Source organism: Nannobrachium achirus (assembly GCF_963921795.1).
Source record: "Nannobrachium achirus genome assembly, chromosome: 3".
NCBI lineage: Eukaryota > Metazoa > Chordata > Actinopteri > Myctophiformes > Myctophidae > Nannobrachium > Nannobrachium achirus.
Window position 1 is genome coordinate 74684549 of NC_137812.1, and position 16225 is coordinate 74700773.

A 16225-nucleotide genomic window follows, 5' to 3' on the forward strand; every position below is an offset into this window, starting at 1 on the left:
GCACACGCACATACAAACACATGACGTTATCCACTGACTCAACACACAACACCGCCTCATGCAACGAAAAAAAAAGCTTCAATATGGAAGTTGTGTCCTATTTTGACGATATGAGTTCACTTTGACACGTTTCATGTACATCCAACTCTGACATCCCCTCTCCTGCGCTAAAGTGCCGCTCCGTCCTTCTCATGGGGCTTGATTTATGATTAGTCGTATGACTGTGTAGCGCACCCAGAACAAGATCTCCAAGACCAAACTGTGTCTGTCCCGTGCCACGTTGTAAGCTTGTAGATCAGGATGGGCGTGTACTTCTTTGACTCCTAGAGATGGGATTTATGGTTCTTTGAAGTGAACCGGATCTCTGACTGGGATCCGTTCCTTTCAAAGAGCCGTTCAAAAGACTGGCTCATTAGTTACTTTGTAGATTTTGATATAATTACAAATAACTTCAACCCTATATACATTTATTTCTGCCATATATAGGTAGGCCTACATACCTGCCATTTGTTGCATTGTGAGCTTGTAGATCAGCTATTTTCAAAAGATTTTTCTACATTTTATTCATTGGAAAATCTGTGAAACAGGACATTCTGCCTACTTTCTACTATTGGTAGGCCTACTCTGTAGTCTGTAGGCTACATTAATTAAATGTTGAATGATACCAATACGTTTGTACTTTTACTCAAGTATATTAACATTCCAAAAACCTCTACTTGTGGCAGAGTATTTCCACATTGATTGCAGTAGGCTATTTTCCCACCACTGTTCATTAGAAAGGAACGGCTCCCTACTGCGAACCGGATCCCATCGTTCATTTCAAAGAGCCGTTCAAAATACTCGATTCGTTCGCGAACGTCCCACCTACTTGCAAGGGATGTGTGCTGGTCGCGGTCTTTCTTCTGTTTGTTTGATATGCGCTGCCGTTGAGTTTTAATTTAAATCCCAATCATTCATGATACAACCTGATGGACGGACGGACGCTATGAAAAGTGTGTCTGTGTGCGGGCGCGTGCGTGCGTGCGTGCGTGCGTGCGTGCGTGCGTGCGTGCGTGCGTGCGTGCGTGTGTGTGTGTGTGTGTGTGTGTGTGTAGTGTGTGTGTGAGTGAGTGAGAGGCAGAGGGAGAGGTGAAGAGAAAAAAAAAGAGATGGATCTGTCACTCAGTCATACGTATGCTCAGAGACTTGCGTCTATCAGCGGCTGCTGTACCTATTTTCTCTCAGTCCCCTGCTGCCCTTCCAGTCTTCCAGACCAGTACAGATCCAGGAAAATATCAAACATGTTTGAAAAGAGTCGGGCTACCCCCGATCGTCCTCCGAGCCACTCGGCTGGGCTCCGAGTGGATCTGTGAGACCTCACGCTAGACGACGTTCATGCCCGATTGTCGGGCCCGTTTCAGTCGGTGGCAGCCCGATTGTCGGGAGGGTAATTAAATAGCCCGATTATCAGCTAGTGTGCGGCCAGCTTAAAAGGTAAGAGAAGCCAGGCAGTGAAAGATAGTAGTGACATTTTCGGGTTGCTCGTGTTGTCCGGTCAATGAGTTAAGAATCAAACATTATTATCACATCTCATGACATTCTATAATCACTTTCTGCTCCATGTCCCCCAACACTGGAACTAACTGGACTCTTCTGTCTGTCCTCTGTCTGTCCCTCTGGCTGACACAGTCTCTTCTCTGACAAAGGTCCCATCTACCTCAGGTAGCCCCGCCCCCTCAACACTGTTCCGTCTGTCCACTAGTCAACTAGTCCCCGTCTCACACCTGTCCTGTCCCTGTCCAACTGTCTCTGTTGTCCACTAGTCAACTAGTCCCTGTCTCACACCTGTCTAACTGTCTCTGTTGTCATGTGGTTGTGCATGCTAATGCTAGTCTCGCATATCCAGACAACTATTCCATAATCTCTGAATGCTATACAGAGTCTGGAACCACAGCTCATGAACGGCGAGTAATGGAAGCTGGCATTTCCTTTCATGAAAATATATTTTAAAATGTCATTTCTGCTAAAGCAGCAAGCTAAATGTGCTTAGATGATTTGTATTTATATTAGGATAAATTTGCCTGGCTCCAGCCCATAGATCAGCCAACTCTCTGAGTGGACTGCTTCTCTTGGTCTGGTGTTGCATAATGAACCTCTGCTCTGGTCTGAGGCAAGACCAGGCCAATGAGAGTCGGAGCCTCGGAGGAGGGGGTGGGTCTAACTTTTGAAAATCAACAGAAACAGTGGAGGGAGGGGTGGCTCACCAGAGCTCTTAATTTCTCCCTTTGAACTTCAAAAGGGTTGTGAACTGCAGTAATTGACTGTGTGTCAATAGCTCGTTAGTGATCTCTCTAATCAATTAAAGCATCAAAGACAACAACCTGTTTGATGCCTGTCATAGAGGGGAGGGGAGGGGGGAATGTTTTTGTGTACACACAAGTCAAACACCACCCCTCCCACCAGATCTCTTGTGATTGGCCATTTCAAATCCCCTCCCCTTTGAAATCTCTTGTCAATGGGACAATGTCAGACTCAAGCTCCAGCGCAGAGTCTGAAATCAGACTAAGGATAAATGTGTGTGATGTTAAAACTTAAGTGAGGAGGAGGAGGCTTCACTTCCGTTTTAACCGATTACTCATCGTTCTTCTTACGTCACCCCAGACTGGATGACGGCAGCATTTGGACATCACGGGAGTCAACAGTCTGGCCACGCGAGACTATGCTAATGCTAACGCTAATTCTACATGACTGACAAACTATCTGTAACCGACGGGAAGACATTTCATTCTTCAAAACTGTTCCTGAAAGTCTGAGTGAAAAGTTGCAACACTGACACAGCAGCCATATTGGAAAGAAAATGGCCTTCCAAACAGAGTCAGTGTTACCAATGATACTAATGAAGGCTCTGTTCCATTCTGCTCAAACAGAGTCAGTGTTACCAATGATACTAATGAAGGCTCTGTTCCATTCTGCTCAAACAGAGTCAGTGTTACCAATGATACTAATGAAGGCTCTGTTCCATTCTGCTCAAACAGAGTCAGTGTTACCAATGATACTAATGAAGGCTCTGTTCCATTCTGCTCAAACAGAGTCAGTGTTACCAATGGTACTAGTGAAGGCTCAGTTCCATTCTGCTCAAACAGAGTCAGTGTTACCAATGATACTAATGAAGGCTCTGTTCCATTCTGCTCAAACAGAGTCAGTGTTACCAATGGTACTAGTGAAGGCTCTGTTCCAATCTGCTCAAACAGAGTCAGGGTGCTGATATTGTTTCATGTTGGCTCACTGGAAACACTCTGCTACACCAGTGGGTCTCAAAGTGTGGTCCAGGGACCATGATGGCCCCTATTACGGGTGTGTAACTGTGAGAGTGTACACATGGAACCAAATGGACCCTTACAGGTCTGTAACTCTGAGAGTGTACACATGGAACCAAATGGACCCTTACAGGTCTGTAACTCTGAGAGTGTACACATGGAACCAAATTGACCCTTACAGCTCTGTAACTCTGAGAGTGTACACATGGAACCAAATGGACCCTTACAGCTCTGTAACTCTGAGAGTGTACACATGGAACCAAATCCAGTTTAGAGTAGCAGCCGCCTGTAAGTGGCTTTTCAGAGCGGTCACTCCTTTAAGGCCTTCGGTAGGGCGTTCCACATTTTAGCGGCCTAGCAGGAGAACACATTTGTTCAGCCAAATCTGGGTTGGACGGGATATGTGGAACAGACATGCTTTCTAACTCTAACAATGGTTCTGCTTAAAAAAACTGGTTCCATGAAAGCCCCAAGGTTCCAAGAATCTAGCAGGAACCAGCTCCAGAACCAACGCTCTTTTGGTGGAGAAGGGGCCTTAGAGACAGGTGGTGTGGATGTGTGTCTCAGTGTCCTCCAGAACATGTAAAGACGTGGTGTGGACGTGTGTCTCAATGTCCTCCAGAACATGTAAAGACGTTGTGTGGACGTGTGTCTCAATGTCCTCCAGAACATGTAAAGACATTCTAAGACACTTGGACGTGTCTGTCCACATGTGTTGCTCGTAGCAAAGTGGCCTTTAGTCTTGTATTGTGTTGTAATGTAGTGGTTTGTTGTTGTTGTGGTTTGTTGATGTTGTTGTTGTTGTTGTTGTTGTTGTACACCAGTAATAGCTACATGTAGCTTGTAGATCAGCTACTGTGTCTGTGCTAAACCGTAAAAAGATGACATAGTGTAAGCCTCACACAGTCGTCGGATGCTGATGCGTGTGTGTGTGTGTGTGTGTGTGTGTGCGTGTGTGCGTGCGTGTGTGCGTGCGTGCGTGCGTGCGTGCGTGCGTGCGTGCGTGCGTGCATTAATGAACTGAAACTGAGCGTATATATATGTTTTGTCAGGTTGGAGTTTGAGAGGCAGCAGAGAGAAGAGCTGGACAAACTGGAACATAAAAGGTACAAACACACACATTCTTTTTTTTTATATGAAGACACGTGGTGTCCAATGTTAACTCCATAGACACATACACAACTATGGCACCAGCCATAAAGCAGTACATAAAGACCTAACCATCAATTAGTTGAGTTGTAGTAGCTTAATGACTGACTAAAACTAAAACTAAGACTTATTTATTTATTTATTTATTTATTTATTTGTCAGGGACAAAGCACATTGATCAACATGTCAGTTTTTCAACATCAATGTAAATATGCCAGATTTAGCCATGAGCTAATTTCCATCTGTAGTCCCTGGGCAGGCTGTACAAAAGTGAAGGTAAGGCTATCCTTACAAAACATACTATACATACAATACGGTACAAAACAAAACATAACAAAACAAAACAGTACAGTACAACATTAAGGGGACATACTTATAGCAAGTTGAGTGACTCCAGTGACAGATGGAGCCGATAGTTACCCATGATTGTAAGTTTGACTTGCTCTAAGCCACCTCTTACGGCCAGAGCCGACAACAGTAACATTTTAGTAAATAGTAATAGTAAATAGTAATAGTAAATAGTAATAGTAAATAGTAATAGTAAATAGTAATAGTAAAATAGTAATAGTAGAATAGTAAATTGTTAAAGGGACTAGTACTAGCCAATTATGAGCAACTCCAGTAACAGATGGAGCAGATAATTACTCATGATTACAAATTTGATTTGATTTAAGCCACCTCTTGAGGTTGAACTTGAAGGTCAGATAGTTGGAGGACTGTCTTACTTCAGTCGGGAGACTGTTCCATATATTGGAGGCTCTAACAGAGAGAACTGTGTTACCAAACACGCTCTGCCTGGATGGTACCTCACAGTCCCCTCTGGTTGTAGCCCTTGTTGTTCTGTCACCACTTTCACAACGTTTTATGAACTGTTTCAGTGGTGGAGGTGCAAGCCCATTGAGAACCTTGAACACAAGATAGGAATCCATAAAATGCCTAAAGCTTTCAAAGTTAAATAAATTATATTTTTGTACTATATGGCAATGGTGGTAACGGTTGGGCTTTTGATCGAGTGTTTTTAACGTCTGTTTGTAGAGTGATTCAATAGGTTTCATGGTTGTTATATTGGTCTGAGACCAGGTTGTGAAGCAGTATGATATGTGTGAAAAAATCATGACTAAAATTAAATGGAATGTTGTTCAAAAGCCTTGACTAAAACTCCCTCCAATCAGTGGTTCTCAACCTGTGGGTTGGGGGGGGGGGGGCTCCCCAGATGAATAACTTAATCAGTTTACAGTTAACAGTTTAGGCATTTAGCAGACGCTTTTAATCCAAAGCGACTTACAATAAGCAGATAATACATTACTATAATAACAAGATAACATGTCAGAACATAATGTGCAACATTGTTTTCTCACTCAACAGTAAACAAACCAACATAAAGTTTAAGTGTATAGAAGGTATCTGCACATTTCTAAAGTGACAATTTAAGGCCTTTTTAATACCACTAAAACATTATGACGAATTAAACATTGGCCAGATTGTCAAATATTAGAGGCAGCAATTGTGAAACATAGCAGATCTACATGCTCGTGAGCATGTAGATTGTATGAGCATGTAGATCTGCTATTTTCACAATAGAACCGTGTTAAACAAAATGTAATGCCTCAACTCTTAGTGCTAACTAAAACTAAGACTAATTCTAAAACTCCCTCTTAATGCAGGAGGCTGGTGCAGCAGTTGGAGCTGAAGCAGCAGAGTGAGAAGGAGGAGCTACAGCGCCTCCAGAGGGAGGTGGAGGTACAGCGGAGGGAGTCAGAGGAGGTGCAGCAGCGCATCCTCCGCCAGGAGGAGAGCCTCCGCAGGTGAGAACCGTCCCACCGGTCAAGATTTGTCAATCACAATAAGAGTGATCAACCGTGTCAAATGCCTTCTGGAGGTCCAGCATGACCATGCCGCGATATTTGCCATCGTGAACCTCACGTTTGATGTAATCATTCAAATAATAATAACGATAATAATAATAAAACTTTATTTGTACCTTTTCATTACATGAAATGCAGCTCAAAGTGCTTTACAGAGCAGCAAATGAAGCACAAGTGCTTAACAGAAAAAAATACACATGAATACAATAAAGCAGAAAAATACAAATAAAAACATAAAACATTGTAGGCACATTGAGTAGGTCAGCACTAGAAGACCTGAGTGGGTGGTTTGGAACGTATCTATGCAGGCAGTCATAGAGGTACGAAGGTGCCAGACCATTTAGAGCTTTATCATCATCATCAACTCTTTATTGACAGACACTAGGTCCAATAAGAAGACAAACAAAAACAGAACATTAAAAACATCACACCATAAAAAATAAATAAAAACAGAGCAATCAGAACACTAAAATAAGGCACTATACCAGTGTTTCCAGATGCAAGAGTGGTATTTCACATTACTGAACTGGGGTTTAGTCAGCAGCATGATAATCAAATTATTAGACACATTTAGACGACAGATAAACTTGAACGTCAAATTTCTCAACAGAGCATGAAAAGTGCACACTCCTACTTCACAAAACAATTGACTGGCACTCGACCATCTTGGTTTTCTGAGTAGAATCCTCATACAATCATTGTAAGCAACCTGCAGCTTTTGGATGCTTGTCTGCTTATAGTTTACCCACAAGGGGGCAGTATACAGAGGAGTGCAGTAGGCTCTGAACAAGTTTATCTTAACATCATTAGAACAAAAGTAGAACTTCTTCCTAAGCATGTTGGCTTGTGCATAGAGCATACGACGCTGCCTATATATGTCATCATCATCACTCAATTGGTCAGTAATGATGTTGGTCAGTAATTATAAACTAGTACAAGAAGTTTAAAATCAATCAAGAGTAGGCATGTGTCTGTGGAATGGGAGTCTCTGAAGCCAGATTGGAACTCGCAAATCAATGTATTCTCTTCTAGCAACCTGTTCATAGACATGTTTTTTTTACCTTAGAGATGGAACTTAGAAACTTAGGAAACCATGCTTGGCACCAACCTGCTCATCAGGAGCAGTTAGGGGTTCAGAGTCTTGCTCAAGGACTCTTCCACACTAACTCTGGGGGAGCCCGGGATCGAACTGGGAACCTTCTGGTTTGAGAAGCAGCCGCTCTACCCCTGAGCCCCTGCCGTCCCGTATCAAGTGATAATATCATTGCGACCGTCAGGTCGCAGTTACTATCAAAACCTCGACCAGCTGTCCGTCCGTCAGTCCGTCAGTCTGTCTGTCACACGTCACACTTTTGCCCTGCTCATATCTCCGCAACCGTTGCCCCCATCCATGCCAAACTTTGCACACATACTCCTTGCCTGCAAAACCACAACCTCCATCCATCAATTCTCACGTGGCCCTCTTCTAGCGCCACCATGAGGCCGATTCTTGCAAAACACATTTTTGGACACTGCTCCTACAATTTTTTACCTAAAATCACGCAAATCGGTACACACTTGCTCTACACTCATGTCATCAACATGGATCTGTCCCATTTAGCGCCACCTTCAGGCCGATTTTCTAAAACACATTTTTGGACACTACTCCTACAGATTTTGCCCTAAAATCACGCAAATCGTTACAACACTCACGTCATCAACATGGATCTGTCCCATATAGCGCCACCATCAGGCTGATTTTTTCAAACACATTTTTGGACACTGCTCCTACACATTTTGCCCAAAAAAATCACGCTACGACCTGGCGGTCACTTATCTGCCGATTAGGGAGTCTTACTGGTTGTAATCCTGTAATCCTAAAGTGAGTTCAACATAAAAACATTCCGTCCCATCTCCATGGTGTCATAAACGTTCCGTCCCATCTCCATCATGTCCGTCCCAGGCGCAGCCAGGACATCGAGGTGCGCCTGCGGGACCTCCTGGCCCAGAAGGAGCGCTTCGAGGAGGAGCGGCAGCGGCAGGAGGTGACGGAGCGGCGGAGGCTGCAGGAGCAGCAGGAGGAGGAGGTGACGGAGCGCCGGAGGCTGCAGGAGCAGCAGGAGGAGGAGCAGGAGGAGCAGCAGATCTACCAGGAGCTGGACAGACTGAGGAAGGAGTGCAGGGAGCAGACGGAGCGCCTGGAGGCCGACAGGAGGAGGCTGCAGGAGCAGGAGAAGGAGCAGGTCAGGAGAACATCACTGTTTAACACTTAGAGCTCTATTTTGATTGTCTTAAGCTAGCCTTACACCTAACAACTTTGATAAGATTTTGGACAGATTTGGAAAGAGTTCTCAAAGACTACCCTCTCACACGATTTGAGACTCCCCAAAAACTTTATAATGATTTTTCAAAGATTTCAGTTGTTAGATGTGAGCTGCCTCTAAAGATTTTGTAAAGACTGGTTCAAGATTCCCTTTTATTTGCTGAATATTCCTATTATATAGCCTTGTGTTCCTATATAAATTATAATACTATAAAGCATTAGGCTAACCATAAATGAAAATAGCCGATTTACAAGCTCAGTCACAGCGAGTCGCATCGCAGTATTGCAGTATTGATACTTTTACTTGATTACTTTTTCCATCACTGCACATGCAGCGCACACACACACACCGAGCTCCGCCTTCCTCCCTCAGCCCTCTCCTCTCTAGTTCTCTCCTCTCAGTCTAGCCGGCGCAGATCGATCCTATCAACTTATTATCAACGTTGAATGTTTAGAATAATGGAAACGTGGAGAAATAACTAATAAAGGGCTGTCGTAGTAACCGCACCAACAACGACCAGGCTGGCAGCTCAGCGTTATGGGGAATGAATGGCTTGGCTTTTGGCTCGTTCTGTTTTGGTTGTAGGCTAGGCTACGTCATTGTATTCATTCAGACTCAGCCCGATTTGTGAAAATATTAAACCAGTTTGATATTCTCGTAACAGAATCTGGCTCTCAAGTCGGCGTAAAAATCGAGTCGGAACACTACCTCAAATTTAACGATTGAATAATGACTGAATCACGGGAGCGTGCCGCGACTTTATTACGACTGAGAAATCTTTTCAAAGTTGTTAGATGTAAGAGGGCCTTTAAGTAGCAGCTCTTATGTCTTAACTTAAAGGTTTGTTCATACGCTCTCCGAACACCAAACTTTTCGTCAGAAAGGTCCGGTTCAACCACAAAATGACGTCACTCGCATCTTCTGAAAAGCATTACCCCGAATTAGAGTTTGGAAAGCCGGGACTCTCAGACGAAAGGTTTGGTGGTCGGAAACAGTATGGACAGGCCTTTAAGTTAAGGCATAAGGGCTGGTACTTAACACATATGGTGCCAACCCCAAGTGTCCCGAGTTTATATAGGTACCCTACCCTTGCCAACCCTGAGTTTCCCGAGTTTGGGCCAAAAATGTATTAGGCATGATCGCGATCGCGAAATTGCATGTTTAACCCCCATACCAACCCCATCTTTCAAACATGGCAGCCATGTTTGTTTACATTTGACGAAAACATAATGGCTGCTACAGTATATCATATATCATACATCATATATCATGCCTGAACGGATTTCCAAGCGGATTTTTTTTGTTTGAAAGCTTTGAACAGCGTGCACAGCACACACATGGTGCATGATGACATGATGACGTGCATGATCCATGCACTATGAATTACATGGAAGTCTATGGAGACCATGGCATCTTGGACCTTCAAAGAGATGTAATTGATTGCAACAAAAGTGTTAAGAGGGAGTTAAGAGCTAATATCTATTTAGGTTTGTTTGGCTGGCGTATGTAAACAGACTGCAACGCATGACGTTAACCGCAGCACTTCTGCCACTTCCGGTGTCTGTAGGTTCATGCCATTCACATGGCATAATGTGGCCAGGGTGGGTTTAGGCAGAGTTTTACCTAGGGTTTGGGTTAGGTTTAGGCATAGCGGTTAACATTCACCAGGTCAGCATTCACCAGTGTCGGCAGGTTAGCATTTCACCAGGTTTACGTTGGCCCTGCTCCTCTTAAGTTGTTCTCCTCCTCCCAGGTGGGTCTGGTGGGGCGGCTGGAGGAGGCTCTGAGAGAGCGCCACCAGGTGGCCGACGACCTGCTGACACGCGAGGAGGCGCGGCTCCTGGAGGAGGAGGCGCGGGCGCTGGCGGAGATCAGGGAGGAGCTGCTCCGCGCCAAGGAGGCGGCGGAGGGGGGAGGGGCGGCCCACGGTAGGATGCTGCACTATGTCTATAGGTTATTGTTTCGTTATGGCGGTATGAACAGTATTTTACATGAGAATTAATTGTCACTCAAAGATTTGCATTTGATCATTTAATTGTGTTTTTGTCATTGACGATTACATTTTTGTTTGGCTCGTAGGCTTTGAAGTTGCACATGGCAGATATGACACATAACCTAAATATTAGATATGACACATATATGACACATATATGACACATAACCTAAATATTAGATATGACACATATATGACACAGATATGACACATAACCTAAATATTATATTATTAATATGACACATAACCTAAATATTATATTATTAATATGACACATAACCTAAATATTATATTATTAATATGACACATAACCTAAATATTAGATATGACACATATATGACACAGATATGACACATAACCTAAATATTATATTATTAATATGACACATAACCTAAATATTATATTATTAATATGACACATAACCTAAATATTAGATATGACACATATATGACACAGATATGACACATAACCTAAATATATAGATATGACACATATATGACACAGATATGACACATAACCTAAATATTATATTATTAATATGACACATAACCTAAATATTAGATATGACACATAACCTAAATATTAGATATGACACATATATGACACAGATATGACACATAACCTAAATATTAGATATGACACATATATGACACATAACCTAAATATTAGATATGACACATATATGACACATATATATGACACAGATATGACACATAACCTAAATATTAGATATGACACATATATGACACAGATATGACACATAACCTAAATATTAGATATGACACATATATGACACAGATATATGACATATATGACACAGATATGACACATAACCTAAATATTATATTATTAATATGACACATAACCTAAATATTATATTATTAATATGACACATAACCTAAATATTATATTATTAATATGACACATAACCTAAATATTAGATATGACACATATATGACACAGATATGACACATAACCTAAATATTAGGGGTGTAAAGATATAGTAACTGAAACGAAAAATCGATTTTAATTTGCAATGATCTACTATATCAATATGCAAAAGCATATATTGCACCGTTTTGGCTTTGTATCTTATCGATATTGTTTTACAAAGCAGATAATCGGTATTGAATCGTTCTGCAGTGCAAATAATCGATTGTATGAAAACTAAGTATTTGTGCCTTGTATTTAGACATTTTAAGAAGGAAAATTAAAAGAGGGGTTTAATTACTTTTCCATTCCATATAGCATACATGGGCAAATGGTGGCCCGTTTTTTTTTTTTTTTTTTTTATGTCCAATGTATTTGTATTTAGGTTCATGAAGTTAACATGAGTATATACAGTAACTAATGTGTTTGAAATTAAATCAAAATGTTACATTTCAGGATTCCAATAAAAAAATAGCCAAAAAAAATCAGGATTCCAATTCAAAAGAAGCAAAAATAGCCGATCTACAAGCTCAAAAAGCATCGCAGCGCAATGCATTTTGAGCTTGTAGATCGTATCGATTCAAAGGTGAAAGGTACCCATCCCAAGTTATAATGGGTTTGTATAGGAAGGTCCTGGAAGGGGGCAAAATGGGGGAAATGAATATCAAATATCTAAATACTGAATGAAGAAATTCAAAAACTGTCCTGGGTGTTCCCAAAAGCCTGATTAGACGATAAAATTACAAAAGGTTTTTTTAAAAGAGAAATATCCCTTTAAAATATGGAATGTGATATTTGTATGTTAATCTATATGGTATTGATATATAAATGTTTTGTCATGCATGCAGCCTCACCCAACGGGAAGGAGGAGGAGCTTGAGGAGGAGGCGGGGCAGCAGGAGGTGCAGCAGCGCTACGCTCACTTCAAGGCCTCCCAGCTGCAGCAGCTGGTACTGCAGGTCAGTGGCGTCAGTTCAGATAAAGCTAAGGTATGGCAACATGACTGGTGTCTTAACACCAGTCATGTTGCCATACCTTAGCAACAGGCATGATGATGATGATGATGATGATTACTATCTCTAATTGGGACCGTCAGGTCGCAGTTACTATCAAAACCTCGACCAGCTGTCCGTCAGTCTGTCTGTCACACGTCACACTTTTGCCCTGCTCATATCTCCGCAACCGTTGCCCCTATCCATGCCAAACTACTGCACACACACTCCTTGCCTGCCAAACCACAACTTCCACCCTATACTGATTATATTGTTTTTTTAGATTTATATTCATATACATTTGTTATATTGTTGCTGATGTGCTGACATATTATCTTGCTTATTATGGTGATGTATTACCTGTACAAGTCGCTTTGGATTAAAAGCGTCTGCTAAATGCCTAAGCTGTAAACTATTTGCACCGCGGCAAAAGCGGTGGCGCCCTCTACAGGGCAGCGCTCAGGAAAACAGTGTGTAGATTTAGTGCTTTCCCAGTAATCCCTGACCTTCCCCTGTGCCTCCAGGAGGAGGCGCTGACGCAGGAGGCTCAGCGTCTGAAGAGGGAGGTGGAGGAGGAACGCACCGCTCTGCTCCTGCTGCAGGAGGCACGGGGGCCCACAGAGGAGGCGCAGGGGCCCTCAGAGGAGGCACGGGGGCCCACAGAGGAGCAGCGGGGGCTCACAGAGGAGCGGGGGCCCGCGGAGGAGCAGCGGGGGCCCTCAGAGGAGCAACGGGGGCCCTCAGAGGAGCGGGGGCCCACGGAGGAGGAGGAGGAGGAGGTGCTCAGACAGCAGGAGAACAGGCTGAGCCAGAAGGAGACGCAGCTCTCCTCTCTCACCACCAGGAGGCTCCCCTCCCTCCAGGAGGAGAAACACAGGTATGGAGGAGGCTGACACCCTCCGTGCTCCACAGCAGGGCTGAACCACATTCACCTTTTATATGAAAATATATATGTTGTAACCTGTTATAGCAGAGGTCTTCAACAGGGGGTCCGGGACCCCTAGGGGGTCCTCAGAGTTACTACAGGAGGTCCTCCAAATCTTTGTGTGATAGAAACTTTTTTCTCTTTTTTTATATTAACCACTTATATTAACCCTAGTGTCCATATTCGGAGAACTTTAGCCAAAAATAACAGATCTACAAGTTCACAACGCCTGGCGTTGTGAGCTTGTAGATCAGTTATTTTTGGCAAAGAGGTTTGGTGTAGAGGGGAAAAAGAGCAGACTAAGTACAGAGTGAAAGGTCAAGTTTATTAAGTATTGATGGTTCAAGTGGTTAAATGTCTGAAAACTTAAATCCAAAATACACTGATGATTGTGCTGTCAAACAATGAAACTATATGGAATCTATGAACAGGTTGTGGGGGTCCCTGCTTCATCTCTCTCTCAACTAAGGGGTCCTTGGCCTGAAAACGTTGAAGACCCCTGTGTTATAGCATAACGGCATGAATTACAGTATGTTCTTACAATTAACTCATGTACTGCTCAAGCCTGAGTTATTAATCAATTAGATTTGATTCAAAACAATCCAAAATCGCTGCCATGCCATGCAAATGAGCCTTTTTCACGTACCTTTGAAAAGACGTTGAATGTTCTCCTCACACAGAATGAATGTTCTCGTCACACAGAATGAATGTTCTCGTCACACAGAATGTTCTCGTCACACAGAATGTTCTCGTCACACAGAATGAAAAGACGTTGAATGTTCTCGTCACACAGAATGTTCTCGTCACACAGAATGAAAAGACGTTGAATGTTCTCGTCACACAGAATGAAAAGACGTTGAATGTTCTCGTCACACAGAATGAAAAGACGTTGAATGTTCTCGTCACACAGAATGAAAAGACGTTGAATGTTCTCGTCACACAGAATGAAAAGACGTTGAATGTTCTCGTCACACAGAATGAAAAGACGTTGAATGTTCTCGTCACACAGAATTCGCAGGCTCAATCAAAAGACGCCAGCGGGTCCTGTAGAATGGGAAAATAATCTGTTTCCACTCCCGACGATCCACTCCAAAGAGTGATATAGATTTCCGCGTCAAGTTTGCGACCAGCCCCTCTCCCATTCACATTTATTATGGCTTATTTTTTATTTATTTTTAATTCCTAAAAAAAAGAAAAAGTCCATTAGAATCTGCAAATATTTGGTAAGCCATAGGCTAACTATGACTAGTACAATTTGCAATCAATTACGACTACAATTGGGGCAGAAATTCTAAAATGATAATAATATTTAATGTAACAGTAACAGTGTGTCTCTAGTTGTAATGAATTATACTAATATTTAATCTAACAGTAAGATTGTGTCTATCACCACAGGACTCTGGAGTTGTAATGAATTATACTAATATTTAATCTAACAGTAAGATTGTGTCTATCACCACAGGACTCTGGAGTTGCTGGAGCGACTCCGCGGCCGTGCCGACGTCCCCCTGGGCCTGGACAACACTCTGTACCAGGTATTATCATGTTTATGACAACACTCTGTACCAGGTATTATCATGTTTATGACAACACTCTGTACCAGGTATTATCATGTTTATGACAACACTCTGTACCAGGTATTATCATGTTTATGACAACACTCTGTACCAGGTATTATCATGTTTATGACAACACTCTGTACCAGGTATTATCATGTTTATGACAACACTCTGTACCAGGTATTATCATGTTTAGGATGTTCATTATAGTTTAGTTCTTTTTACATTATGTGACAGAGGTGATCCGAACCTCCCCACCCGGCTTCAAACCCGGGTCTCCCGCGTGAAAGTCCAATATCTTAACCACTAGACCAAAGAGATCTATTTGGTCCAGGGGAGATACTAGACTTTTGAGGCTTCAAGGCTGGGACTGCGACTCTCTCCGTCACATCTTTTTCTTTGCGGATATACATTTTTTTTTGTGTTTATTCTGTTGTGATAATGCTTAGTTTTAATTTAATTTAGATTAGTTTTTTGTGCTAGTTTAGTGTTTTTCTTTTTTTTTATATATATATATATATATATATATACTTTGGGTTATTTGTCATGTGTAGAATTCAAAAAAGAGCAAGTAAAGCCTTTCTGTAATAAAAACGTTATATTCAGGTATATTCAGTTACTGTTGGTAACCAGAACAACTAAAAAGAAGGGCGTTTTGTCTATAATTTCAGTTAGTTTTGTACAGTAAACACACAATACAGGTTCAGTTATCTTTTTTTTTGTAGTTACTTCGTTAAGGACAAGGTATTTTGACGTTTAGTTGTGGTTAACTGTAACAACCTGGGCCCCGCCAGGTGGAGAAGGAGCTGGAGGAGCGTGAGGAGAGGCTGCGGCTCCACAGCGCCTCCCACAGGCAGCTGCAGCAGCTGCAGGAGAGCTACGAGTTCACGGCCAACGTGGCGCGGCAGGAGACCAAGGTCCGCCAGAAGGAGAAGGAGATCCTGGAGGCGCGCGAGAGGCAGCAGGTGCAGTACCCCAAACTGGTCCATAGAGGGCAGCAGGTGCAGTACCCCAAAAATGATGTTTTAGCAAATTCAACATAAAAAAGGTGGAACCAGGGCGGGACAAGGCAGAAGGAGCCTGCTGGTTGGCCAGTCAAGGACCAATCAAAAGGCTAACAAAGGGTGAATACTCACTGTTCCATAGAGGCAGCAGTAGCCTTACTAAATAAACACATGAAGTCAATACAGTAAAGTAAAGCTATAACAATACGC

At 42.5% G+C, this 16225-nt stretch overlaps 1 protein-coding gene across 2 annotated transcripts in view; it reads left to right on the top strand.

Moving 5' to 3' along the window:
- The window catches only part of kif16ba (kinesin family member 16Ba), a 92816-nt gene that overhangs the window by 52241 nt on the left and 24350 nt on the right, over positions 1 to 16225 (top strand). For both annotated transcript variants that reach the window (XM_080721138.1, XM_080721139.1), the window contains exons 18-25: positions 4349 to 4402; positions 6110 to 6250; positions 8253 to 8532; positions 10367 to 10541; positions 12385 to 12494; positions 13052 to 13404; positions 14915 to 14987; positions 15806 to 15976. In XM_080721138.1, the coding sequence (XP_080577264.1) occupies positions 4349 to 4402; positions 6110 to 6250; positions 8253 to 8532; positions 10367 to 10541; positions 12385 to 12494; positions 13052 to 13404; positions 14915 to 14987; positions 15806 to 15976 (1357 nt within the window). The remainder of the gene's footprint in view (positions 1 to 4348; positions 4403 to 6109; positions 6251 to 8252; positions 8533 to 10366; positions 10542 to 12384; positions 12495 to 13051; positions 13405 to 14914; positions 14988 to 15805; positions 15977 to 16225) is intronic.